The sequence below is a fragment of the Melanotaenia boesemani genome, chromosome 5, assembly GCF_017639745.1.
Source record: "Melanotaenia boesemani isolate fMelBoe1 chromosome 5, fMelBoe1.pri, whole genome shotgun sequence".
Classification (NCBI taxonomy): domain Eukaryota; kingdom Metazoa; phylum Chordata; class Actinopteri; order Atheriniformes; family Melanotaeniidae; genus Melanotaenia; species Melanotaenia boesemani.
Genome location: NC_055686.1, coordinates 23,605,593 through 23,622,530, shown reverse-complemented (window position 1 = coordinate 23,622,530; position 16,938 = coordinate 23,605,593). Strand labels below are relative to the sequence as shown.

At 35.1% G+C, this 16,938-nt stretch overlaps 1 protein-coding gene across 1 annotated transcript in view; it reads left to right on the top strand.

Annotated features, from left to right (window-relative positions):
- LOC121639603 overlaps positions 1-16,938 on the top strand; it is a 29,982-nt gene that overhangs the window by 11,412 nt on the left and 1,632 nt on the right. Inside the window, exons 22-42 of the mRNA XM_041984924.1 lie at positions 86-538; positions 614-673; positions 5,531-5,633; positions 5,735-5,847; positions 6,774-6,847; positions 6,928-7,050; positions 8,836-8,928; positions 10,096-10,155; positions 11,172-11,315; positions 11,400-11,528; positions 11,634-11,671; positions 11,755-11,789; positions 11,878-12,105; positions 13,163-13,265; positions 13,347-13,459; positions 15,067-15,140; positions 15,224-15,346; positions 15,802-15,897; positions 16,375-16,518; positions 16,613-16,741; positions 16,833-16,870. Coding sequence (XP_041840858.1) covers positions 86-538; positions 614-673; positions 5,531-5,633; positions 5,735-5,847; positions 6,774-6,847; positions 6,928-7,050; positions 8,836-8,928; positions 10,096-10,155; positions 11,172-11,315; positions 11,400-11,528; positions 11,634-11,671; positions 11,755-11,789; positions 11,878-12,105; positions 13,163-13,265; positions 13,347-13,459; positions 15,067-15,140; positions 15,224-15,346; positions 15,802-15,897; positions 16,375-16,518; positions 16,613-16,741; positions 16,833-16,870 — 2,473 coding nt within the window. The remainder of the gene's footprint in view (positions 1-85; positions 539-613; positions 674-5,530; positions 5,634-5,734; positions 5,848-6,773; positions 6,848-6,927; positions 7,051-8,835; positions 8,929-10,095; positions 10,156-11,171; positions 11,316-11,399; positions 11,529-11,633; positions 11,672-11,754; positions 11,790-11,877; positions 12,106-13,162; positions 13,266-13,346; positions 13,460-15,066; positions 15,141-15,223; positions 15,347-15,801; positions 15,898-16,374; positions 16,519-16,612; positions 16,742-16,832; positions 16,871-16,938) is intronic.

Here is a 16,938-nt window from a genome sequence, read left to right as displayed (position 1 = left end):
AAACATCTCACACATGATTTCTGATGAGTTTTCTGAATGGGTATATGACACTTAACTTAATGTCTGTTTTGGTTAAACTCTTTAGTTCCCGAAACAAGAACATTGATTCAAGGCATCAGTGAGGCCTCCACTTCAGAAGCCTACGAACAACATAGCAGAGACAATAAAGAGCAAAATGAACCGTCTGTGAAGACCAGAGAAAACATGGTTAGAGAGGCAGCAGCCATGAATTATTGTAGTGGGTACAGGCAGGAAACTGTTGACAACAGAGTAGTGAATGTTAGAAAGGACCAAGATAGAGTGACAGCTGGAGAAAAGCAGAGAAATGGAGAGAAGAAACCAAATCAAAACAAAACTCAAGCTGGAAGTCTCATGATAGGTGACAGCATCCAGAACGAACAAGAAGTGGGTGAAAATACTGCTAACACTTTGAGTCAAGACATCAGTGCAGCATCCACTTCAGAGGCCTCCAAGAACAATCTCAGAGACAAAACTGAGCAACATGGTCACAATGCAATGACCACAGAAATAAAAGAAGGTACAACAACAACTTACATACATTTTTAAAAATCTTGTTCTGAACGTCTTTGTGTCTAATGATCAAATTTATCAGTTTCTAGAAAACATGCAGCTGACGATATCGACACTAACAAGCAATCCAGAAGCTCTGCAGGTAACCTGTGCATGATGTTGGCTCAGTTTATCATACCTACAAATACTTTGAAAACAGTTCTGCAAATAATGTGTTGTTGTTGTTGATGATGATGATGATGGTGACCTCCTTTTAGGTATCAAGTACTATGGGTTGTTCAACCGAGGAGCAACGAGTTACTTGAACAGTGTGCTGCAGGTGCTGTTTATGACCAAAGACTTCAGAGAAGCTGTACAAAGGTTTGCTGTAAAACCCCCCCACACATTTTAATACATAATTTAAACCAAACAGAGATCCCAGTAAACTTGTGTGTTCTCATGTCAGATTGTGTTTACTTTTACAGGCACAGCTATGATGTCCAGTCTATTGATAGATACCTGAAGATCCTCTTTGATAAGTTGAGGAAACAGTCAGCTGACACCTCTGATATCATAAAGAAGCTGGACATCAGATCAGGTATAATAAGTGATAACACCTTAGAATGAAGATAGAGAAAATTTCAATAGTCTATACAGCGAATAATAGTTATTTAATAAGAGTGTTGTGCTTATGAATGAATTAATGCAGGAATTTTTAAATTTCTGTTGCTCACCATAAACCAATGATCAAAGCACTTTAGAATTATTTTATTACTTCACACTTATTGATCTTCAGGTGATAAATTTAAATTCACCCCTTCTTACATTAATTACTATATCACCAAATCAAAGGGAAAACATGTATTAATGATTCAGAAATAAGCCTTTCATGTGTCTAATGTAAGCTTCGGTCTAATGTGTGGGTCTGTGGGGCTTCTTTTTATCAGCATATCATGACTTTTTATTCTGGTGCTATTTTTTTTCCCTAAAGATAATTTCATATTTTACTAAACAAAAGGTTAATTTTTAACTTACTAAGAAGCTACTCATGCATGAAGACATGCTGAGCTGAAAGCTCTCTATACAAGCAGCAGCAGTTTCCAAATGTAGTTAATGAATAACCATTCTAGCTGCTGTTTTATGTTTTTACCTTCACTCAGAGCTCGTTAATGATAATTAATGTAAAATTAATTATTTTTATAAGAAGTTGTAGCAAGTTTGTATTGTCTGCCCAAAACAATACACAATGACCACGAAGACAAGCTAAACATGACAGGATTTTTATCTTTGTTCTTCTTTGATTATACCCCATCCAGTGTATGATGAGGGTGATGCTGCTGAATGCTTTGAGACCATCCTGAGCAATATGAGCAGTTCTGAAGCTGCACAGGTAGAAACTTCATGTTAAATTTAACAGATCTGTTAGTTTAATGAGAACATGATGATAACAGACTTTGTGTCTTTCTGAAGTTATTCCAGATACAGCTGACACACAAGTACAAATGCTCTAGATGTGGCAAAGAGACAAACACTGATCTTCCATTCTGGAGTATTCTTCTAGAACTAGAACGATCCAACAGAGACTACAGTGTGGTAAGATATCTGACACAATGTTTATTTAACAGATGCTTTTATCCAAAGCGACTTTGATGTGCAGTTTAGGAATGATCTATTAATCCTTGTTTTGATTGAAGAGCTGCTTAACTTCCAGAGCTACAGCTTCTACACTCCAGTCTGCCTCCCATCTGTTAATTTTGTTTACTTGCTTTACTCTTCATGATATTGGTAGGGTAATAGTTTATCTGCCCTGTCTGCCATCCTCTGAGAAGCTTTTTGTTGCCAGGATACACTCATTTAAATTTCTCTTAAAGTCATTTGTAATTTGTCGAATTATGGAAATATTTAATGTATTCATCAAGAATTGCAAAGCCTTTAGAAAATGAAAGAAAACATGATCAGAAAATGTCAATGAAAATTTTGTATGTATTTTTCAGGTAGCTGAAGTAAACAGATTTTTCACTGAGTCAGATGTAAGAGGACTAAACCAGTTGTCCTGTGACCACTGTGGTGCAACAGATGCTACAATGGTGAGTTCAGTGTGATTTGGCTGTGGTAGCTTTTAGTTCTTATTAAGAATGGCAAGGCAAGGTAAGGCAAATGTATGTGTATAGCACATTTCATGTACAAGACAATTCAAAGTGCTTTACATAAAACATTACAGCAGGGTGCAGAAAGCAATACAAGTGTATTAAAAAAATAAAGGTTAAAAGAAATGCAATTAATGAAATAAAAACAGAAGGAAGATGCTAAAATAAAATAGATAAAATGCAAGAAATAACGTTAAAGACAATATTAAAACATGATTCCAGCTTAAAAGAACCAGATGTAGATTTTAACTTCTAAATAAAAACTATTAAAATTCAGCAGAGAATAGGTGGGTCTTTAACCTGGTTAAACATCCCAGTCATGTTTTTAGTTATACAGCGTTTTGTGATCATCTCTGTTGAGACATTTGTGTGAACAGAAACTGTACACTCAAAGAAAACACAGCAATGATCAGACAGGCCCACATCACACACAGTAACCTTGGAAACATCCAAACCTTTAGAAATCACCAAGTCTAGAGTGTGTCCTTTAATGTGTAATGGTAAATCATTTCCACTTACCTTTGTTAAATATTCCATTAGTGTTCACCTGTTTACCAGGATTTCGTCAAATAGTATTTTTATTTAAAATGTGTGTGAAAACATAGCATCTGAGAAGCAGTCATAACAAAAGCTGTTCTTATTCTATAAATATTTAGATATGGAGTTCCAATTCTTATTTCATCATCTGTTAGCAAAGGAAACACTGGACCATCCAGCTCAATAACTCAGGAAATGTGTCTCAGTTATTTAAGACTGCTGTAATCAAACCTTTACACAAAAAATCAACTTATGATCCAGAACTATTAGGTAATTATAAACCTATATCCAACCGTCCTTTATGTCTATAATTATTGGGAAAATAGTCTCAATTCAACTTTGTACCTATTTGAGTAGAAATAATCTGTTTAAATAGTTTCAGTCTGGATTTAGAGCTCATCATAGCAGAGCACAGAGCACTTGGCTCTCAGACTGCAGGTCTATGGGTCCTTTCCAGGGTCTCTAGAGTACAATGGGAGGCAGAGCATTTGGCCATCAGGCCCCTCTCTTATAGAATTATTCCTGGTTTGGGGTCAGGAAGCAGACACCCTCTCTATCTCTATGATCAGACTTAAAACTTCCTTTTTGATAAATCTTATAGTTAGAGGTGGTCTAGCCATCCATTAGTTTTGCTGCCACAGGCTTCGACTGCTGTGGAATGTCTCATAATGCACTGATCTTTTCATTTCCACCTCTCTGCTCATTATCTCCCATAAATAAACATACAACATCTGTACCAACTTAAAACTTTGTGCTCCAAACTGTCTTATTTTATTTTACTGATTTATTTGTTAATAATTTTCATCTCTTTTGTTCTTTATTTTTCAATTAGAAAGTTGAAATGAAGCATCATCCAGAGGTCTTGACACTGCAGTTGAAGAAACAAATGTTTAATTATCATAATGGAAAATCTGCAAAAATCACCTGCAACGTGCAGATTCCCCCCACCCTACAGATACCACATGGTGGAGACCAGGTAATGTATAAAACATATTTCACTATATCTGTTGATCTTTAATCTCTGCTGTTTTATTTAGTTTTTTCTCCTCTCTCATTATCAGAGTCAGATGTATGAGTTGTACGCATTTGTCGAACATATTGATTTGACAACATGTGGATATCACACTGTGACAATCAAGTCCCCAGATGATGGCAAATGGTATATGTTTGGTGACACCAGTGTGACAATGGTACGTCTTCATTGTTTTTATTTGACAAATAACAATACTTGCTGGAAGTAAGAATAAAACTCAATAATAAAATTCTGTGTACAGCTGTTCAACCAGCCATTCCAAGCAGACGTCTGTCTCAGGTAACTTTTCATCTGTCTGTCTGTCTTCATTCATTTACTGATTTGGACACTAAACTCATCTTATTTTCACATCACTCCCATTAGGTCCATGGAATGCTTGTCTGCTGTTCTACAGGAAAGGTAAAATGGTAAACTTATCATGCTTTCTGAAGAGTTTTATGAATGACAAAATTACACTAACTAAACTGAATACCTGCTTTGGTTGAACTCTTTACTTTCTGCAACAGACACTTCAACTCAAGACAGGAGTGATTCCTCCACTTCTGAAGCCGGCAAACTAGAGACCAGGGGCAAAGTGGAGCAACATGATTATGATGCAAAGATCAGGGAAAGAAAGGAGGGAAAGGACGAAGCACTTGTAAAGCTTTACACTGAGGACAGACCAAAAAGTGATCAGAGTAAAAGAGCAGAGGGTGATTGTGGTGGAGGCACCAGCAAACAGAGAAAAGAGGAGACGTTCAAGACTTATCAAAGCAGAACTGATGGGCAGAAATTTGTTGAAAACAGAGTAGATAATGTAGGAGAGGCCCAAAGTGAGGCAAAACCAAACAGACAAGGAGAAGAAGGTAAATCAAAACAAAACTCCAGCAGGAAATCTCAAGATAAGCGACCTCTGTAACTATCAGATGCTGAGCAATGAAAGAGGTTGTGAAGGTACTGTTAACTCTTCGACTCAACACATCAGTGCAGTGTCCACTTCAAAAGCATCCAAGAAGGATTTCAGAGACAAAACTGAGCAACATGGTCATGATGCAAAGACCACAGAAAGAAAAGAAGGAAAAGAAGGTACAGCAACAACCTAAAAAAATTAAAATCCTGTTCTGAATGTCTTTGTATCAGTGATCAAACTAAACAGTTTTTTTAAACATGCAGCTGACGATATCTCCATTAACCAGCAATCCAGAAGTTCTACAGGTAACTTGTTCATGATGTTGGCTCAGTTTATCATACCTACAAATTGTTTAAGATCAGTTCTGAAATTTATGTGGTGATGATGATGATGATGATAATGACCTCCTTCAAGGTATCAAGTACTATGGGTTGTCTAAAAAGGGAGAAACGAGTTACTTGAACAGTGTGCTGCAGGTGCTGTTTATGACCAAAGACTTCAGAGAAGCTGTACAAAGGTTTGCTATAAACCCCTCACACATTTTAATATTTAATTTAACCATATAGATATTACAGTGAACTTGTGTGTTCTCATGTCAGTTTGTATTTATTTTTACAGGCACAGCTATGATGTCCAGTCTCTTGATAGATACCTGAAGACCCTCTTTGATGAGTTGAGGAAACAGTCAGCTGACACCTCTGATATCATAAAGAAGCTGGACATCAGATCAGGTATAATAAGTGATAACACCTTAGAATGAAGATAGAAATCATTTTAATAGTCTTTATTTAATGCGAGTGTTGTGCTTATGAATGAATTAATGCAGGATTTTTAGAATTTTTGCTGCTTCACATAAACCAATGATCAAATCACTTTAGACTTATGTTATTACTTCACACTTATCGATCTTCAGGTGATAAATATAAATTCACCCCTCCTTACATTAATTGCTATATCACCAAATCAAAGGGTTTTGACAAACAGTTTAAACAAGAATTGTGAGTTCTTAGTGTAACATAAGTCTGGTATATGTCAGAAAAGAAAACATGTATTAATGATTCAGAAATAAGCCTTTCATGTGTCTAATGTAAGCTTCGGTCTAATGTGTGGGTCTGTGGGGCTTCTTTTTATCAACGTATCATGAACTTTTATTTTGATGGTAGCTTTTTTTTCTTGCTAAAGATAGTTTCATACTTTACTAAACAACAGGTACATTTTTATCTTACTAAGAAGCTCATTAGCCGGATGAAACTGATATGCATGGTTTTGTGTAAACCAGTTAATTTGGTCTCTAAATGAACACTTTACAGGATTAATAGTTTTCCTCTAATTACCACTACTTGTGCAGGAAGACATGCTGAGCTGAAAGCTCTCTATACAATTAATCAAATAAAGCATGACACATGATTAATTCAGCTGGCAAATTTTCCCAGCTGAAGTTCCTAAATGTAGTTAATGAATAACCATTCTAGCTGCTGTTTTATGTTTTTACTTTCACGAAGAGCTTGTTAATGACAGTAAATGTAAAATTAATTCTTTTTATAAGAAGTTGTAGCAAGCTTGTTTTATCTGTTCAAATTAATGAAAATAACCCTGAAGACAAGCTAAACATGACAGGATTTTTACTTTTGTTCTTCTTTAATTATACCCCATCCAGTGTATGATGAGGGTGATGCTGCTAAGTTCTTTGAGACCATCCTGAGCAATATGAGCAGTCCTGAAGCTGCACAGGTAGAAACTTCATGTTAGATTTAACAGATCTGTTAGTTTAATGAGAACATGATGATAACAGGCTTTGTGCCTTTCTGAAGTTATTCCAGATACAGCTGACACACAAGTACAAATGCTCCAGTTGTGGCAAAGAGACAATCACTGATCTTCCATTCTGGAGTCTTCCTCTTGAAATGGAGGAATCCAACAGAGACTACAGTGTGGTAAGATATCTGACACAATGATTATTTATCAGATGCTTTAATCCTAAGAAATTTAGATGGGCTGCTCAATTCTCAGAGCTGCAGCTGCTACACTGCGGAACGCCTCCCATCTGTCATTTTGTGCTGTAAACCAACTTTCATTTGCTTCAGAGTTCTGGGAGGGCTGTAGTACATCTTACTTGTCATTAGTTTAGAGTGGGCTACACCTTGCACAGTTCACCAGTCCATCACAGAATCCCAGTCTGCCATAATCCACAAAGAGAGCATTTTTCAGAATAACAAATGTGATATAATTTCCTTGTAAACATCTCATCAAATGGTACTGTTTCCGTATCCAACATGAAAAAGCAGGTGAATGAGATGATGTTAAAGCAAGATTCATACTTTGTAGTGCGGAATTTAAAAAAAAATCTTTTGTAAAAAGGACCTTTCATTATAGTGTTGGGAACAAAATAAAATTTAGGAAGACAACAGTATGTTGAGTCGTGAAGAAAGTCCTCACACATGTCTGAAATCATAATCGTCCCACCAGCTATGAGTCTGGCTTTACCATGACTGTACAAAGCCGGCGTTTATCGTGACTGTAAAAAGCAACTGAAACCATGTAAACATACACTTCTGTACCAACGAGACTGGTATATTTTAGGCAAGGCAAGGCAAATTTATTTGTATAGCACATTTCATGTATAAGACAATTCAAATTTTAGCAGAAACTTCTGTTATGCTGCCCATGGTAAAGAGCAACACCGTCTAACAATAAGAAAACAAACAAACAAACAAAAAAAAAGGCTTTAGGCTTATTTAGACTTACTTGTCGAGGATAAAGCTGTCAACTTCAGATTCCCTTTTAAAATCTTTCTCTTTCTTGAGCTCCTTCAGCCTGGGCAAGACTAGCCCTATGTTGGTCCTCCTTTTTGTGTCATCAAGTCATGCTGCCTTTTAAGTCCCCTTTCTCACACCAGGATTACTGAATAAACAAAGAGATAGAGGAGACTAACAAGTTCAACTTGGGAAGGACATTCATCTTTAGTACTTCTGCCCGACCCCATCAGCACAGAGGCAGAGCAGGCCAACTTTTAAGGTCTTCCTTAATACTGTTTAATAAAAGTTTGGCATTTAGGTCAAATATTTTATTAATAGATAATCCTGAATTTTATTACCTGAAAAGGCTACCAAATGAATAAATCATTTATAAAACTCTTGGTATAGATTTAAAATAAAAGTTAATGCAAATAAAGTTAAATATTCAGTCAGTAAACAAGTGAATTCCAACTTCCATGTTGACTCAGACAGCAGTTTTCTTCCATGCAGCTTCTCTCTACTTAGCAACTGTAGTAATGTTCCCTTCCTTACGAAATATATCTTCGTGTTGCCCACATGCTTCAATAAGAACCTCTTGTTCCATTCGGGTAAAATAACTATTTTTTGTCAGTGGTTGCCATGGTGAATCCAGATATGTAGGCTCCATTGATGATGGGTTTTTATTGTGGCTCCTATCTCTGGATAAAGATACTCATTGTTGATTGAACCAACTCACAGCAGCTATTCTAGTACCAAAAACTCAAAGTTGTTTAGTTCAAAAAAAGTTAACCCAGAGTTTCATTTTAGACTCAGGTTTAGTTGAACATCCTTTCTGGAAAAGGCTCCTGGATAAATTGTTTAGTCTAACTTGTCTTGATATGATTCCCATTGACATTTTTCACGTTATGTTAGATTTTACATGATTGAGACAATAACCTGTTTATTATTTCAGCAAATGTCAATAAAAAATGCTTTTTTTTTCAGGTGAATGAAGTAGAAAAGTTTTTTACTGAATCAGATGTCAGCAAGTCAGACCAGTTGCTCTGTAACCAATGTGATGCCAAACCTAAAACAACAGTAAGTTGTTCATTATAATTATTGGTATCTCTCTTTGTCTATATCTATATGTGTGTGTACATATACCTATATGTACAGTGGTGTGAATAAGTGTTTGCCCACATTCTGATTTCTTATGTTTGTCACACTTAAATGTTTCAGATCAAACAAATTTAAACATTAGTCAATACAAAATGCAGCTTTTAAATGAAGGTTTTTATTAGTAAGGGAGAAAAAAACTGTCCAAATCTAGATGGTCCTGTGTGAAAAAGTGATTGCCCCTTAAACCATAATAATAACTGGGTGGGCCACCCTTAGCAGCAACAGCTGCAGTCAAGCGTTTGCGATAACTTGCAAAGAGTCTTTCACAGTGCTGTGGAGGAATGTCTTCCCAGAATTGTTGTAATTCAGCCACATTGGGGGGTTTGAGCATGAACCACATTTTAAGATCATGCCACAGCATCTCAATAGGATTCAGCCATTACATGGTGGACTTGCTGGTGTGTTTTGAATCATTGTCCTGCTGCAGAACCCAAGTTTGTTTCAGCTTGAGGTCAGAAACAGATGGAATGAGATGAGCCTTAATGTTAATTTTGCTCAGCCATGGTTTTTGTCTTGGAACTCTACCCAGTTTCTTTTGTATGGTGGAGTCATGAACGTTGACCGTAACTAAGAAAAGTGATGCCTGCAGTTCTCTGGATGTTGTTGTGGGATCTTTTGTGACCTCTTTGTGGAGGACCATGTAGGTTTTGTTTTTTTTTTCCCTTAATAATAAAACCTTAATTTAAAAAGTGCATTTTGTGTTTATTTGTATCTTTGACTAACATTTAAATGTGTTTGATGATCTGAAACATTTCAGTGTGACAAACATGCAAAAAATTAAAATATAAAAATGAAAATAAATAAATTAATAAACAAACAAATAAATAAATAAATAAATAAATAAAATAAAAAAAAAAATAAAAAAAAATAATAATAATAATAGAAATTGGGAAGGGGGCAAAGACTTTTTCACACCACTGTATATAAATATACTGTGTGTACATACAGGTATATGTATGTTTACAGTGCAAGTCACCATTTGGACACATTTCCCATTTAATGTAAAGGGAAAATGTGTTCAAATCAAACATTTGACTAGTTGTGTATACTTTTCCCTATTTCCTTATCCTTTCTATATTTTTTCAGGTTCTTGACAACGTGAAAAATATGTTTAATCGATGGAATCCTTTGTCAAAGAAACAACAGGTTTGGGAGTTGATTTTCATTCCAAAGATAAGATAAGATAAGATAAGATACCTTAATTAAGTTTATTGGGTCTTGTCCTCCATCACTGTTATGTTTAGATATGGTCCTCAGCCTTCTCTAAACAGCTTGCATTGCCTCCCTACAGTTGTTCCAGTTTCCTGTTGTAATTGTCTTTGTACCTCCTAATCCTCCATCTCAACTCCTTCTGCATCCTCTTTAGTTCCTCTTTGTGTGCTGATCTAAAAGCCCTCCTCTTGTTCAGCAGGGCCTTCAGTTCATGGCTTGTTGTTAGAGAAATAAATCTACTGTCTTTCTAGGGACAATACTGTCTACATAGCAGTTAATATAGTCTGTAATTCAGGTTGTTAAATTACCTTGTCATTACCATAAAGTCAACAGAATAACTCACAATCAGTGGACTCAAAGCAGCCCTTCAAAGTCTTGCTTCCTCAGACTGTTTCTTCACACATCTTGTTGTTGGGGTTTGTTTAGCCACTACATGAACGTAAGGAGGGAATAATGTATCTTTGTAAAAAGAAATTGCAATGATGTCGGAGAACTCCTCTTGGCAAGTAATAACTCCACATCTCTGCTGCAGAGTCTCTCACACAGATGTGCCCAGGATTGGTCCCCAGGGTTACACTAACAACTGTTAATATAGATTGTTAGCCCTTTGTTTTCTCTTTTTAAATTAATCCTGAAAGCTTTGTATCTTTAAGTTAAAGACTTCTTACTACATAAAACTCTTATCTAACGCTAGAAATGGGTTTTTAATTAACCAAAACAGTCTGTAACAGTCAGTAAATTAAAGCCAAGTGGCCACATTAGCAACAAAATAAACAAACACAAACAAGCAAAAAATGCTCATAGAACATAGAATGTACCACAACAAACAAAAAACATGTTTAGTGTCAGAGGTTCTTATCTGTCAAGGATTTTCCTTCACTGTACTTAATTGCTTAAAGTGAACAACTAATTGACATCATATTTAATTTATATCTGTTTGTTTCAACTAGAAATTGGAAATAAAGCATCATCCAGCATTTCTGATGCTGCACTTGAAGAGATTTAAGTTTGACCAAATGTACAAGGACGTCATAAAAATCTATCGATATGTGGATGTTCCTCACATCCTACAGATAACACAAAGTGGAGCTCAGGTACGTTACAGTGCATATTTATCATTGTTAATTCTTATTTTTTTCTGCTTGATTCTTTCATTTCCTCTCTGTAATGGTTATCAGAGTGAGAAATACGAGCTGTATGCATTTGTGGAGCATGTTGGCGGTCTGAGATATGGATATTACACTGTGAAAATCAGGTCCCAGGATAATGGGAAATGGTATACGTTCAGAGATGATGCGGTGACATTGGTACGTCTTCAGTGCTGTTATTTTTTTTTTAATCCCTATACTTTAGATAGAAAGATACAGACAATTTATATAAGAACAAACATATAACTATTATTTTATGTACAGCTTTCCCACCAACCATTCAAGTGGGACATCAATCACAGGTAACCCTCATCTGTCTGTTTATGGTCATACATTTCTGATTTTAACACTGAGCTCATCTTATTTTTTATATCACTCCTATTAGATCCAGGGACGCTTATCTGCTGTTCTACAGGAAAAGTAAGATGACAAACATCTCACACATGCTTTCTGAATGACTTTAAACACATTAAATAAACTTAATATTGGCTTTTGTTGAACTCTTTAGTTTCTACAGCAGACACTTTGACTCCAGACACCAGTGAAGCCTCCACTTCTGAAGCCTGCAATCAAGATACCAGAGGCAAAAAAGAACAACATTATCTTGATGAAAAGACCAGAAAAAGAAAGAAGGATGAAGAGACAGCAGCTGGGAAACAAAAATCTGAGGAGAATAAAAGAGCATTGTATGACAGAGGAGACAAAAATAGAGAGACTAGTGTGGAAAAGCGAAAAGGTAAGAAGATGAAGACTTCAGCTCAAAAACTGAAGAGTTTTTACGTTTGCAATAGTCAGAACACTGAAGGGAAAAAGTGACAGTCCTCTAGTACTTTGAGTCAAAACATCAGTCCACTTTAAAAACCTCTAAGTATAATTACTGAGACAAAACTGACCAATGAGAACATCATGCGAAGACCAAAGTAAAGTAGGCAGCTTTTAATATACATCTTCTAAACTTCATAGGATGAGTATTTTGGCTAGTAAATTATACTGGAAATGCCAAATGGAGACTGACACATTTCTGCACATATTTTGGGAATAATTATCAGTGCAACCATTTTGGGGTAAAGTGATAGATTATATTGGAAAATTTCCAGGTATCATGATACCCAAATCACCAAGTCTCTGCCCTTTGGGGATCATGCAGAGTTACTAATATTTAAAAATGAGACCGTACAGTAATAAATGTTACTGTTATCACTGCTGACAGAGTGATCCTGAAGTTTTGGAAAAATACAACCCTTCCAGATCCTCCAAAATGGTTGGATTCTATGCTAGAAATAGTCTCCTATGAACAAATGTTGGGAAAAAAATCAGAGAAGAGGAAAGTTTTAAAGTTTTAAAAGGTGTTGGAAGAGCTTACTTATAGATACGTGTGTCCTGATAGATGTTATGAAATATTACTGCCATACTGCTGTGGTTGCTAATTTCATTTTAATTTAAATTAATTTAATTTACTTTTGGTTTATCGTTATTATTCAAATTGTACCCCTATCACAGGACAGCAAACATGTAAGAATGCATTAATGGTACTGCCTGTTTTGTTTTGTTAAGCATAAAATAAAAAGTTAAATCATAAGAAAGGAGCCAGCAAACCTACACTGTTTTAATTTTGATCAGACTCATCTGTTTGCAAAGAGCAGATCTTGATGAATTCAAACCAAATGTATAAATCATGGTTTACAAGTTATGCAGCTATTTCACCTCTGCTGTTGCAGGTTTGTCATACTAAGAAATGGTTTTTAAGAATGTTCTACATTTCATGAGCCTAACTTACTGATTACTTCTTCAAGATATCGAGTACCACGGGCTGTTGAACCAAGGAGCAACATGCTACTTGAACAGCGTGCTGCAGGTGCTGTTCATGACCAGAGCCTTCAGAGAAGCTGTACAAAGGTTTGTTGTAAAACTCAGGATCAGTATAACGTGTAACCAAATTACAGCGAACTGTATGACTCATTGTTTTTACTTTTATAGCCACAGCTGTGATGCTCAGTCTCTTGATGCACATCTGAACAGCCTCTTTGAAGACCTGAAGAAAAATTATGCCTATACTTACAACATCACAAAGAAGCTGGGCATCACCAGAGGTACAATGAACATTTCCACACTCTCAAAAACAAAAAATATACTCAGATATGGGTTGAGAGAGACTCTATATTTATTAATATAAAGGTATTTTTTATTAGCCATATGTTACTGATGGGTGAGATGTTGTCTACCGATACAGTAGGTTTAAACTGACACATTGAGTTTACTGGGTTTAATTTAATCTCCCTAGAAAAGCTTTAGGAAGACAACACCAAGCCTGTCAGCATCATGTTCTTATTTCATTTCAGCTCAAATTTAAACACAAACATACAGAAAATTAACATATGAATTCATTTTTGGACTTAACTTTCAGCAGATATGAAGAAGCACCATGGAAGCTAAATAGAATCAAGAAATAAATAATTGCCTGATGAGAAACGTGCACAGTATAAACATACAGTATTTTATCTTTTTTTTTATTTCTAATAATTTCTTTTAAAAAATACCTTGCTGGTATCACCAATATGATAAATCCTTAGTTCCCTTCAACAGGTAACAAGGAGAGTTGGCCATAAGAAGACATAACATTCAGTTTTTCAATTGAATGGCTACTTATCTTAATGCAGCTTCAATTGTAATGAAATGTAGAAATTCAATAGATTCTGGAAATGTTTTTTTTTTTTATCATCTTTACAAGAAATTAATAGTTGCAATTAATTACTCAGTAGATAATTTCAGAAGGTGGTTTGCTGCACAACTAATGAAATAGTGACAAGAATTTATTTATTTTAGGTGAAAACGCACATTTAATAATCAATGGATCAAAATCCAACTGGAGATAAAAAAAAAAATTGAATAATAACCTGTAATTAGGTTCAAGTTAAGTGGGTTAATAGTTAAGTTATTTTAAAAGGCTGACCTAACATAAAACTTCTTCAAATACATTACATGTGACAAATTGACCAAAGTAATTTGTTGAATTATTAATTTAATTAATTTATTTCAGCAGCAGTCAGAAATTTGTTGTCTTGCTTGTATGTTTTTCTTCTCTGTTAATAGTAACTATAGTTAATATTAACTTTGAAATTAGTTTCAGCCTCTGTCAGTATGAATTTATGAAGTAATGACACAGACTGGCAACACTGATCTGCATATTTAACTCCTAAAACTTGTATTTAGTATCAGTAGATATTCACATGTCTCTGATGGGAAAACCCATTGTGTTGTTAATCATTACAAGCACAAGCGGATGAACAGCTGTATGTTTTAGGAGGATGTGTTTTTGGTGTTTTTATTCATGCTCAGTCATCTCTTTTCAGTGTTTACTGCATATATTACTGTGTAGTCAGTGGAGTTATTTTTTAAACTTCATACTCAGTGTTATTTAATTTTCCATCTTCAAGATTTAAAATTCAAAGAACGTCATTCTTGTTCATCTTTTAATTTAGTTTTGCTGTCCTACAACAAGCATACATGAACAATTTGGCTTTATTTGCTTTATTTCTCAGGCACAAAAAAATGTAAACTTAAAACTTTCCTAAGATTTAAACATAAGACTTGAAAGCAAAATGACTCAGTTAAACAAATAGTTCTAGATAGAGTTCCCTTGCCCAAATAAATAAAACTCTCTTTTTATATGTTTTCCTCTTTAATTTTCTCCCTCTAGTGAATGTTCAGAGTGATGCTGCTGCGTGCCTTGAGAACATCCTGAGCAGTGTGAGCAGTCCTGAGGCGTCACAGGTATAAACTTGATATAAAATCAAACAGATGTATTAATTAAATAAGAACATTATACTGACAGGCTTGGTGTTTTCTTTCTAAAGCTTTTCCAGGGAACACTGACACACCAGTACAAATGCTCTTCATGTGGCACAGAGACAAGCACTGATAATCCTGTTTGGAGTCTCCCGCTTGAATTTGAGGAGTCCTTCAATGGCTACAGTGTGGTAAGATATCAGTAAGGTCTATGGCTGCAGAAGAAATGTTAACATGTTAAATCAGGAAGTTCCTGCATAGATGTACAACATTCCAGTTAAGAAAGAATCACTCTACCTCATGAGCTACAGCTTGCCTTCCATTTATCTATTTCCTCTTCCTGCTGGATCATTTTTAAAGTGGCAGTAACATCAAAATTCAGAATGAGTGGGAGGAAGGTAGTTTACACTCTGGAGAAGTCATAAGTCACATGGTCCCAGTGTTCAAGTACTATTTCTGGGATATGATATTTTTTTTTTTTTTTTTTTTTTTTACATTACTTCATTTTTTTACATTAGTTTATTAATTTACATGAGCATCTCCAATTAGCCACATACTGGAAAATTTTTATGTATAATTGAGAATTTTTTTTTTTAATATTCTTTCAGCAAATATTAATAAAACATAAAATGAATGTATGTTTCAGGTGGAGGGTGTAAGGAAGTATTTCGGTGAGTTAGATGTCAGCGGGACAAACCAGTTGTACTGTGACAAATGTACAACTAAGTCTGATGCTACACTGGTGAGTTTGGAGTGATGATAACATTTTATTTGTTTCAAATTAGTCTTTTGTGAATATTTAATCATCAAATTATTGTTTCTCTTCTATAAAACAACATATAAAATTTCTGCAAACTCTTCACTGATTATTTACAGTAACGTTTGCTCTCAGGATTTAACATGGGGTTAGAGCCAGCTTCTAGCATTCAAGCTGTTCTGTCATTGAAACAGCAGTACTCACACAGGCTTATCTTACTTTATGTTTATATATAAACACTGATATGATCTTTGACCTGTGTCATATGATCTTTTAACAGTGTTTTTCTGCTTGTCTTTCACAGCTTGCAGAGCACTTTTAAATGTATAAAATACAGTTACACTGTCCAAGTTTTTCATCTGGCCATGTTTTTTTATTGATTTTATTTAGCTTCCACAGTACTTTTTATTGGCTGAAAATGAATTCATGTGTTAATTTTCAGTATGTTTGTGTTTAAATTAGAAAGCTGAAATGAAACATCATCCAGATGTTTTGACACTGCTGATGAAGAGATTCAAGTTTGACTACAATCAAATGACATTTGTGAAAATCGATGGTTATGTGCAGATCCCCTACAAACTGGAGATACCACATAATGGAGACCAGGTACTGTAGACTGCGTTTTTAGTATTTATTAGAAATATATTCTTCTCATTTCTGCTGCAAATGTTTCACATTTTGTCTCTTCACTGGTTGTCAGAGTCAGGCATATGAGCTGTATGCTTATGTGGAGCATTTTGGTGATCTGAGATTTGGACATTATACTTCCACAATCAAGTCCCAGGAAAATAACAAATGGTATCATTTCAATGACACCAGAGTCACAGAGGTAAGAATTTGGTTTTAAAAAAAAAACAACATTGCTCCATCACTTAAAAATAATTTATTATATAACACATAACTATTTATTGTATGTGCAGCTTACTTACAAGCTATTCCAGCTAGATCTCACTGAGAGGTAAGTTCTCATCTGTCTTTCTCTCCCTCCTTAAATATGACTCTCAGCTCACATTATTTTCTCCTTCT